Source organism: Chlamydotis macqueenii, chromosome 2 (genome assembly GCF_036417535.1).
Source record: "Chlamydotis macqueenii isolate bChlMac1 chromosome 2, bChlMac1.mat, whole genome shotgun sequence".
Classification (NCBI taxonomy): domain Eukaryota; kingdom Metazoa; phylum Chordata; class Aves; order Otidiformes; family Otididae; genus Chlamydotis; species Chlamydotis macqueenii.
In genome coordinates this window covers 33,279,412-33,291,247 of record NC_141557.1, presented here as the reverse complement: position 1 = coordinate 33,291,247, position 11,836 = coordinate 33,279,412, and the positions used below count along the sequence as shown (strand labels likewise).

General features: G+C 34.6%; 1 protein-coding gene across 1 annotated transcript in view; it reads right to left on the bottom strand.

Moving 5' to 3' along the window:
- Window positions 1-1,838: 1,838 nt before the first annotated feature.
- SP4 (Sp4 transcription factor) overlaps window positions 1,839-11,836 on the bottom strand; it is a 24,228-nt gene continuing 14,230 nt past the window's right edge. Inside the window, exons 4-6 of the mRNA XM_086742488.1 lie at window positions 4,875-5,103; window positions 4,408-4,607; window positions 1,839-3,362 (exon numbers count right to left, since the gene is read on the bottom strand). Coding sequence (XP_086598614.1) covers window positions 3,115-3,362; window positions 4,408-4,607; window positions 4,875-5,103 — 677 coding nt within the window. The 3' untranslated portion in view covers window positions 1,839-3,114. The remainder of the gene's footprint in view (window positions 3,363-4,407; window positions 4,608-4,874; window positions 5,104-11,836) is intronic.

Below are 11,836 nucleotides of genomic sequence, written 5' to 3'. Positions count from 1 at the left end.
TTTTTTTCCTTTTCCATTTTTTTTAGAAAAATTTACAAGTGAAATATTACTACAAAATTTTTTTATAAGGAATTTTTGCAAAACATTTACATTTTTACCATCAACTATTTTTCTGTTTCAAAATCATTATGTAGATTTAATACCCTATGCTGCACATCAATTCTTGCGGGATGACAATTCAGTGACATGCATAAAAAAACACCACAAGGCATTAAAATGAAGACTTAAATACAAATATAGTTGCAATAAAACAGTTATAAAATTGAGAAATAGGACCTAAACATCATGCTTACCTAACTTTGACAAATTAACTTTTTCTCCTAGATTACACACTTTTATTACTGCTCTCGTGAAAGAATGTGATAAATAATGACTTAACACCAATTTCTAATGTAATCGGCAACACATACACAAACCTAACCAAAGAAAGTATATTGTAAGAAAAAAACTATTCTAACACTGGAGTTCTACCATGGTAAATACACTTTGCACTGATAATTACAATAAAGCAAAATTTTTAATGGTGGCAAAGGGAATGAACAGTGAAATGCCATTAAACAAGATACTACTGCACATCTGTGCCCTATTACTTACAACAGCTATATCCCACTGAGTCAGATAAAGGACATCGAAATTTACGATCCTTTTAAGACAGAAAAGTGGATTCAGAATGGTATGCAGAACAGACTGTCAAAATGTTTCTAATTCCAGCGGTAAAATGTGCACCTGCTAACACAAGTTAATGTACTTGAGATGCTATGAAGCAAACCAGACTGAGATTTTGATACATCTGTAATCGGGATTCATTGCAGATTAAAAATTACTTCTGTTTCCTACCTGCATACGTAAGTATGCATGAAAAAATTATATATGAAATGGTTGTGCAGAATGCTCAGTTTACAAAAATTGTTAGCTTCTAGGAAACATGGTATTAACATTAGGAAAGTTTTTTCTTTGCATAAAGAAATTTATAGCACTGATTGTGAAGCATAATGATAAAATATATTTTTGACGTTTCATTTCCTATATAATAAAATTAACAGTTAATACTACCTAATGTTCATCTGTATTAAATGTAACAACTAATTGATTCTGATGTTTTAAATCCAGATACATCAGTTAAGAGTACTTTAAATAAAATATACAAAATAATGTACAAAACCCAACTAAAATTTAAAGACTCTGTTACAAGTCTACAAAAGCTTTAAGAAACTTGAAATTTATAACCACAGTGTAAAATTGTTTTTCTTTCATCTCAAAGCTTTTTATGTAAACTGAAAGTATAAAATACCTTCAGCTTAGTATTTTGCTACAAAGGGCTGGCCTAAAGTGTACACAGTGTAAACAATGATTGGTATTTCTCTTGCTTCAAAAATACAGAAAACACCACAAGATTGATAAAGTATTCAGATGAGAAGTGTATGTGTTGTGAGGAAATGCACAAGGTGTCTGTTATGCCTCTCAAACCAACAGCTACCAAACACATTCTTCCCTTTGAAATTTGCAGGGGAAAAAACCAAACAACCCTTATCCTTCTTGCACTGTACTTCCTTTAGTTACATAAAAAATATTTTTGTGTATAAATTTTTTTAAAAACTGGTCATGAGAATTATTACCAAATGACTGTATGTGTAAAATGTTACATGGGAAGTAATTAAAAATCCTGAGTATGAAATATTTGGCCATCTTTCCTCCTTATACGTACTGGAGTTTTCACATACAAAATGTAGTTTGTTTTTGCTGTCATTGTTTTTTACTTCCTCTATATTCCTATTAAACTGGCACATCTGAAAATTTAACCAAACCTTTGAAATCAAAAGTCATGTAGTAAAAAGATAACTAAATTCCTCTTTCCCCAGTTTGTTTTGTGGTTGGAGGCTTAATGTAAGACTTGATAGGTAACAGGTATTTTCTACCAGCCCACATATTATCCTTGAAGAGAAAATAATGACAGTAATATTTAGGGGGAAAGAGAGAAAATGTTTACTTTCAATACCTTTTTTTTTGGTTAAAATGTGATAACTAATTCTTTTCTTTGGCTATTAAGTCAAAGCATAAAGAACTCAGCACATTAACCACAATATAATAACTAGTATTTACAGAGAGAAGATACTGGAGAATGAGCTACGACACTCAATTTTCTGATTAATTTCCATGAATTCTAACAAAATTAAAACATTTAAATACTGAAGAGTGAGTTTTTGTTATTCATGTTACCTACGAGTTAGAAAAGGACCATGCATGTTTTAAAATATAATGAAATGAAATACTAAAAATTGTCACAAAAGTTGCCATATTAATTTGTTGTCCTACATATAGATACCATTACTTTTGTAAAACCTTATGTTAGTATCTTTCTACTGTTTTATCTTTCCTACTGTATACACTAATTCTACATAACCTTAGCTCCCCAAACAAAGAGAGGAATTAGGACTTACTGATTGTCATTTATACACACTACTATAATGTAGTGGTCAAAATTAATCTGAGGTCCAACACAGAACCACTTTGTAGCACGCATTATCCAGCTGCTATTTGAGTAATTCCAAAACTTGAGAAAAGACGGCCAAAATCAACTGACATGTTCTACGCACTGAGCAAAAACCTAAAATATTTCCACTATCATTCAATCTGTATTCAGTTTTGGTGTGCTTTATGGGAAATGGATGTTCTTATGAAAATATTACAAATTTATTTTAAAAACCATGTACCTTCATCAAATGATATTAATTCTAGTCAAGGTCCACCCTGTTTTACATTGATATTATCTGATTTTATAAACACATTAACATACAACGCTAAAATAGGGGGGGGAAGTTCATTTAAAATCATTACATGATATACAGACATAAAACTAAAAAAGTACAGTATGGAAATAATATTCCCCCATCTGTTTATTCAGTACATCAATTTGCGCTGTTCGTATTTTTGAAATTTTTGTCTTGTTGCACCGGTGTACACTTCCCATGCTGACCCTCCAATCTGTAACACTTCTAGAAGTCATGACTGAAAACATGATTTCCTGCTCTGTAATCCACTTTACCAGCCCACTTCCATATCCTGAAAGGTATGTAAACTTAAGTGCAGCACTAGGCGTCCATATAAACGATCCTTTCAGAATTCTTCCATATTTGTTGAAACATTAGGGGTTGCTGGGTTTGAATCTTGAGAAATGGCAGCAACAGTGACAATTCTTGGAGAACCAAGAACCTCAGTAACTGAAGAGTCCAGTTCTCCTGAGGTAACAATAGCAAGGGCTGTTCCACCACCCTTCTTGTTCTGATGAGTTTTGACATGTTTTGAGAGATGGTCACTTCGCATAAACCTTTTAGAACATTCTGGGCACTCAAATCTCTTTTCACCTTTTTTAAAAGAAGAACAAAACCAAAATGTTAATGAAAGAGAGCACTGAACACTTTTTGCTTGATCATTTGAATCTGACCCTTTTCTATTCAACATTGGAAGTATCTTTAAAAGGATACAATCTTTTCTTCTCTACGTCTCTGATTTCCAGGCCACAGGCTTTTGGCAATCTGCTCTTTGCTACTAAAACATTCTCAACAAATATTTCTATGCTGGGATTATCTGGTGAGAAGTCTGAATTTCAGGTTACCAGAGAATTTTCATAAACTTATATAAACCTGACAGAGTAGGAGAGGTAAAAACCCTGAAAGAGCTACTTGATACCATTTTTAAAGAATATTTTTGTTATTTAGATTACAGTGATGAGAAGCAAATTTGGAAACATGAATCTCAAAGCTCCATGAGGATGTCAAGAGAGATACATTCACCATGCTAAAAAGTCCTGTCACTGTTCAAAGATAATTAGCGCTTAGACTTCGAGTGCTATCTTATGATGCTAGTTGTTGAGGGGGAGGGAAACTTTCTTGGGTCTAGAAAAACAAAGGCTAACAAAATTTTCAGTTTCTAAAAGATACACCTTTCCAGTCTGAACTGTAAAGAGAACTTGCTTTATACTTCTCACTTAAAATTTCAAGAAACTTCCCAAGAAGATCAAATCTGATGTATGGACTAGGTTAATGAACTCCCTAAGGACAGAGCTAGTCCAAGTGACAAAATGGCAACCCTGGTCTGTGGCCAATCACATGCTCAAGAAAATTTGCCAAATTTAGATCAGGCATTAGCTAATGTACATCAGCTATCTGCGATGAAACCATCATCTTTTTCTAGCATAAGTAAAGAAGAACAGTTTGAACAGATCTCATTTTATTAATTTGTTTTCACAGTCAGCTTGCACTGATGAAAACAGCTCTACCACTTTCTCTGTTGAAGTTACTTACTTAGATTTAAAAGTAGTTTTCAGAGATCCTAGTAAGTGAGCTCTTTGATATCACTGTTTAACCATGGCCACTATAATTCAGACTTGCATAGAGAGGGCTGACCAACCTGTGTGGGTTCTTCTATGTCTTTGTAACTCATCACTCCTTGTAAATCGCTTGCCACAAAAAATCCAGTTGCATATAAATGGTCTTTCACCAGTATGCCAGCGCAGATGTGCTCGAAGATGAGATGTCTTGCCATAAACTTTTCCACATCCTTCAATATGGCAGATATGTTGCTTCTTTTTTCCTGGCTCATTGCTGCCTCTAAAAAGATCAAATTCAAACCAAGTAAGTAATTATATTCTAAAATATAATTTCTTATAATATAATATAATATTCTGAAGTGCCACGTCTACACGTTTTTTGAATACGTGTATTATAATCCACTGTCTAAAAAGAAATATATAAACATACTTGCTAATAGAAAGCATTAAAAAGCGTAGGCAATATAAGAAAATCTCATGCTCTCATGCCCAAATGAAGCAAACTGTGATAAAAAGCCTAAATATGTATGATAAAATTTACATTTACCTTCCTTCTCCCTCTCTGCAGTTAGGACATGAGCAGGCAACTCTTCTCGGTCTCTTGCCAGGTTGCGCTTCCTGATCAGAACCTTGTTGAGCTTGCTGCAGTTGTACTTGCGTTATCTGATCAGGACTAACAGCACCAATTGCTGCATTAGCAATGCCACCTACTGCTACAGTAACAGGAGCTATTGTGGCTTGCTGTACTTTTACTCCATCCTGTCCTTGCTGTTGACCTGTAAAATAAGAATTGTACCTTTTATTAGTCATTTAAATAAGTGAAATGCACAAATAAACTTTATACTTTTTATAAAACAAAAACCCACCTAAAATTAAGGGAAGCCACAAAACAAATATTAAATCCAGTCATTTTCCTGAGGCACTATAAGGACTTACCTGCTAGCTTAGGTAGCACTGTTTAATGTAATTTGTTATTAGAAAAGTACAGGACTGCAAATAACTGACTGATACTAAGAAATGTGAACTAGTTTAACAAGTGCTTTCTTTTTCTCAAAAGCTGAGATAAATGAGAAAACATTAAAATCTTACACAGAAAGATTGTTAAATCTATTGCCAATTAATGTCTCTAATAACTTTTGAAAACATATCTACATTCAGAAAACTACATTTAGCTAATTTTAAAAGTTGCTTTATGTCACATACAGAATTGTCACTTTTCCTACAACCTGTCTTGAGTCAACACTGAGCCACAAAGGAACTTTCACAAAGAAATGTTGTAGGACTAGACTTGAACAAGCTAGCACACCAGAGTTTCGTTGTTTTTTTCTTTTTCAGGATTTTCCACCTGGGGTGGTGTAATCCTGGTTATATGTACAAACTGGGGGACAAGAGGCTGGAGAGCAGCCCTGCAGAAAGAGATCTAGGGGTCTGGGTTGGTGCTAAGTTGAATATGGCTCAACAGTGTGCCCTGGTAGCCAAAAGGGCCAACTGTGTCCTGGGGTGCATCAAGCACAGCATAGCTAGCTCTGTGTCAAGCAAGGGAGGTGATTGCCCCACTCAACAGTGCACTGGTGCGGTACCACCTCGAGTATGGTGTGCAGTTTTGGGCACGTCAATATAAGAAGGACATCAAACTATTAGAGTGTGTCCAGAGAAGGGTGACCAAGATTTAGTTTTAGGCAGTCCTGTGAGGAGCAGAGAGTTGGACTCAATGATCCTTCTGGGTCCCTTCCAACGTTTGATATTCTATGATTCTATGATTTTGTTTTGCAGAAGGGACTGTTTTCAAGAAGACTGGAAAAGCAGCTTGACTGAATCAAATGGAATTCTAAGATTGAGTTGATGAATTAAGAATTCAGTTGCATTGCATAAGTTCATTGATCTCACTGGCTTTCTTGATCAAAGAAAATAAGAGTTACTGCCTTGATATTAAAGCAAATTATAGGTAAGAAGTATAGTTTCTTGAGCAGCAGAGTAACTGCTTTAAAAGTTAGTACTATACAGTTTGTGACATGTGCCAAACTAAATCTGACACAGAGATATAACTTCCAGATGCAGTCTAGCAACACTGAATGCCAGTCCTGCCAGTAACATGAATGGGACAAAATATCATTAGATGCTGCCATTTTCAAAAATTCACTGCCTTCATACAAATGGGAAATAAGAGAAAATACTACTTACTTATTAAGAGAGTGTAATGACCAATTAGAATTCCTTAGAATAGACTATAACATTTTAAGATTTGAAAGTCCTCAGTATTGAAGCATCAATTTAAAACTCAGAAATCCCTTGGAGGGAACATGGTTCAGAGACATTCAAATGGGTACTCCAACTTACTTCTCAAGCATCCGTAACAAACACCATCAATGGGAATAAGACTGAGAAGAACACTCTCTCTGAAGTCCATACAGCCTAGCTCCCAAGTGAGTTCACACATGACACAGCACGCGATAATGACTACTTCATTTCCACGATTGCTAAGGAGGAATATATGCTATGTCGCATAACACCGTAACAACAGCCACAAATGAAAGCTAACACACACCATCTAACACCACCACAAACACGCAGATAGGTTAGGACTAAAGAACATGATATACAGAGAACCTCCCAAAGTGACTTGACTGTCCTCTAACAGGCCACTGTTGACTAGAGGAAATAGAATAAATCTGTCTTGTGCCTAGGTCAGTACCAGGTTATTTTCACCAGAAGCACTGACCAGATCTTCCCAGTTATCTCTCTTGGTTTCTGTCTGGAACTTGCACCTGATCTGCCTAGCTATGAATAAACATGAATTCCTTGTTTTCTTAAGAAGGCCACAAATATTGACAGATGCTGACTACTTTCGGTTCTCTGAAAAGAACAAGAGCAAATCCAGAAGAGATAATGTCTGAATTACATTTGCTGTTGGGCAAATAGATACTAAAACAAAAAAAAAAATCTAAAAAAATTCTGGTATTTACAGCAGAAGAACCATAGCAAAAGAACTACAGGACTAATCATGAGTGCAGAGCCTCCATATATCTAGGACAGAACAAAGTCTTTCTTTTCAGGATAGCTATGTACTGGAAATAAATTTATTTCCCATATTCTAATGAGGAAGAAAAGCATTCATGAAAATCCTTGAGGGAGAATATGATAGGGTAATGGGAATGCTGTGGTATAAAAGCAAATAATAATATCTACTTGCGTCTGATAGTGGCAGAAGTGGACACAAGACCTTCCAAAGAAAGTGCTAGTCCAGGGGCAATACCTTGTCAGGTTGTTAAGCCGCTGAAGCGCTGACCGAGTGCTATGAATAGCCAGAGTCAAAGGCAGTTGATAATTTTTGTTATATCTAATGCTTGTCTTAACATGATAATGTGATTGCTTGTGTTGAAAATCAGCTGCAGGTTTTGGTTAGCCAAAGGTAAATAAATTAACAGGAAGAACTTGCTCAGCTCGTAGTCTTTCACAGAGCACAAACCGCTCTCCTGTCTGTTAACTAAACCCAAGATGCAAACTCCTTTAATTCATAGTGCAGGACTATAAATGACGAGTCTATGAATGGTTACTGCAAAAGTTAAAGATGTAGTAGGTACTATGGCCACACTTAACTGCAGCCTCTTACGCTATTTTCACTATCCATCACATTTTCAAGTACATTAATAAGAATTATCCTTTGTCATTACAATCTGTTAGAGGGATGACTCCATCCATCTCAAAAAGTCCTGTTTTAGCAAAAAAAGTCCTGGGATCTACTCGACTGTGCTGACTCTGTAGGTCAGAGCACAACTGAAGAGCACAATTTTCTCTCAATTTTCCCTTTCCCTCTGATTTTCTTGAATTGGTATTAAATTTTCAATGCAACTTTCCCCCAGGCTACCAGACCAAGGCTTTCCAAGTAACATGTGAATTGAGGCAATTGAACCCTGAGGAGGACAACGCCATTTTTCACTCCATGACTAGCGCTACAGTGATGAATGTCCAGCACATAACTCTTGCTGGATCTGAGCGATCCACATTTATGGGGAAGCCTGTTCAGCATTTCTAAAAATCCAATACATTGTGCTGATTCGAAATGAATCAGCTTTCCATTTCTAAGCCATGAGATGACCAACCACACAAGGGTCTTCTAATACTTCTTCAGAATATGGAGTACTACTGCTGACACATATTTTGTCTGCTCTGAACTTTCCCTCCCCTATGTGAGGACCATGCGTGTCTTGAAGTATATGATACACATACTGAGCTACAATCTTAATCTATTTATTAAACATAATATAGTGATACATTTGAGTAGAAATTCTTCACAATAACTGTAAAGGTGATAATAAAAATACAAAAAGGGAAAATGTCAAAAGTAAGATTCCTCAGGCAGACAATTACATTATCCATATGGTTTCAGTTAAACAGTAATTAAATGACTGCTCTTTAGATGGCATTAACAAAGTTATTACATTTTCTAATATGAACGTTGCTTTTTTTTTCTTTAAATTACTCTCACAAAGTTATTATTTTAAACTGCCTTCCCCTGTATTTCACTTATTAAATTCAGAACAGAAGGTTCTGAAACTCTGAAAACATCACACAAATAGCCTTATTTAAAGATCCAGGCCACAATATTTAGTAAGCAAATCTTTACTTTTTGAGGTAAAAGAGTAACTGAAGGAAGCACACATATCTGATAAATATTCTCTGTCAGAGATTTACACAGTTATCAGAAAACACTGGAAAGTTCAATAATGTAATTCCTGGTCTTATTTTTTGTTTTGAACTCCTTAAAGAGCATCCCAAGAAGCTAGTACACTAGTACCATACAGGATAGAAAGAAACCCATCTATTCTCATTTAAAAATTCTTAAACATAAAAGTCTTTGTTCTTGTTCTTTGAGAGTAAAATAAATGTATTTTAGATCAGTTGAAAAATATTTTCTCTTGAAGAAAAATCAGAAAATTTTCAGAAAACAACTTACAGAAGATGCCCTGATCTAAATCTCAAAGTAAACCTGCTACAGTCTTGAGTTGTATGGGATTTTTTTTTTTTTTTAAACTATACACTAGAATCCACTAGGGATCACTAAGGACTTTAACTTTTACATCACTTATACTTATTAAGAGAAGATAAAGGAATTTCATTATTTCTTAAATCAAGTGTACTGAAGAAAATATACTGAGAAAACTCAACTGCTGATATGAGCTTGTCAGCAGCCTACAAAATTAAATGGGGACAACTTTTAAAGGTTTATAAAAATGAGGATTTTTCAATAGAGAGGATCTAGATACAAATTCGCTTTTTGTTTGAAACAAAGCCTGCTTGTTCTGAAAACCGATGGCTGAGATAATGTTATGCATATAGGAAGATAATGATGTCCTGACACTTTCTAGATGGAAAAAAAAAGACCTACCCAAAGTAATCCATATGACTTCTTACTAGTGGCAATAAAATACCATTTAAAGCCTCTTAAAAATTCTGCTACAATCATGAGATCACTTGACATTACTTTTTCCTAACATACTCCAAACCACAAGACTTGATATCACTATACTTGGCCATTCAGAATCAAATCTTTCCGTAACAAGAGCTCTCATGTTTCAAATTAGATTTCAGAGACAGGTCTAAACAAATCATTACATGAGGGAACAAAGTCACATTTCAGTTCATCTATGTTATTCTGCATGAGTTGTCAAAGCAGTGACTGCATATTTATACCTCTTTTAGAAGATAAAAAGTTTTTCTCAATTTCCCATGATTTCTTTAATAGTGATTTCCTGAAACTGTAAAACATTCTTGATAAACAAAACCATCATTGATCTTGTGTATGACTGAACTTTGTTGTACATGCTGTCAAATTATAACATTAAGTTGCCACAAAATGTTATTGTACTACTGATACACTGTACACTGATACAAACTTGCATTTAATTGCATTTCATTTTCTCTCAGGTCTAAGTTCTCTCCCTTTTGCGTAGTAACCATTTATTTGACCACACGCCAACATGCAAACAACAGGGCAACCTGACACAGTATTTATTTTGCAAATCAAGTGCAATAAGACTCTCACTCACTGCAATATTGCATATAAGATTATGACTGAATGTAATTAAGAACAACATTACAGAATTTTTTAAAGCTTCTCAAATAGAAGAACCTGCCTGATTTTAGTCACTAATCTTTCCCATTTAAGCAGTTAAAGTAAATGCATTAGTTATTATCACAAGATACAGGATTATCAAGGTAAAAGATTGCACATCCTTTGTTCTTCAGCATTACTTACTCAGCTTTCCAGTTTTGCAGTAAAACCGCATCTTAGCAGTTACAACTCATACACACTTTCCCATATACAGGAGTCTGTAACACATTCATACAAGAAAACTCAACAATTTTAAGTAATTACTATGTGGAGATACATCTCTCTCTCAATCAATTTTAGGCTTCAAAGATAATTTGCGAAATAGTAACTCACATAACACCACCTCGACAATTAAAGAAAGCTAATACATGGTACTTAGGAAGTACTTTCTAATAGAGTGACTGACCACTGAAGATCATGGTTAGTAGGTCTGGCCATCCATCATAAGTCAAAACAAGTTTCCTTTTACTACATATTGCACCTGCATTCCTATTTTTGTTCACATGAAGTAGCAAGCATGAAAAACTACTCTTTGAGGCAAATAGGGCGCAAAGGGAGGAAAAGGACTTAACTTCAATGATCCATAGAAATCATGGGATTCAAGCTTTGTAAAAATGGATATTGGAAGGAAGAGAAATTTAAGACTAAGAGAAAGACACTTCTAGTTTCTGGTATTTAGTTCCCCAGAATAATTTGTATAGATTTCCTGTTGCTGTTGTGCAACTAGCATTCAGCAGTCAAAAAGATGACAGCATTAATGACACAGTTATATCAGTAGCATGCACCTTACTGCAAAATCTGAGGAATGCTTTACAAAATGTACCTACAGCCAGAGTGGATAATGTTGCAAAAAAGAAAATTTGTTCAACTATTGTAAACATGAAAGAGAAGGTTGCAACTGACATCCATAATTCAATGTATATTACTAAAGGACAGCTAAGTAAAGTAAATGACAGTTTGCAGAGTTACAAAGCTCTACAAGCATCAGAGCTGATGCAGCAGCTCAGCCATTCAACAACGTACTGATGCAAAGCAAAGAGGGAAAAAGAGCTTTCTCCTCTTCCCTTCCCCTGCATACATCAACTACAGGCAGCCTGCAAATATCCGTTACTCTAACATTCTTTTTCCACAATGACATAGAGATAATTTATAATAACACAATATTTTTATATATTTAGTTTTATATTTATAATACAACATATTTAATGATAATAATATATTTTATGCATGTATAATAAGAAATAATACTTCGATTAAGATATAGACAAGATTTTTAAAATTAGGAGAAGTTTATGGCAATAGTTTATCATCAGAGATTATGTTTTCCCAAATAAAATTTACTAGGAAGGAGGTTTCATAATGAAGAATATAACACAAATAATGTCTTAAAATTAAAT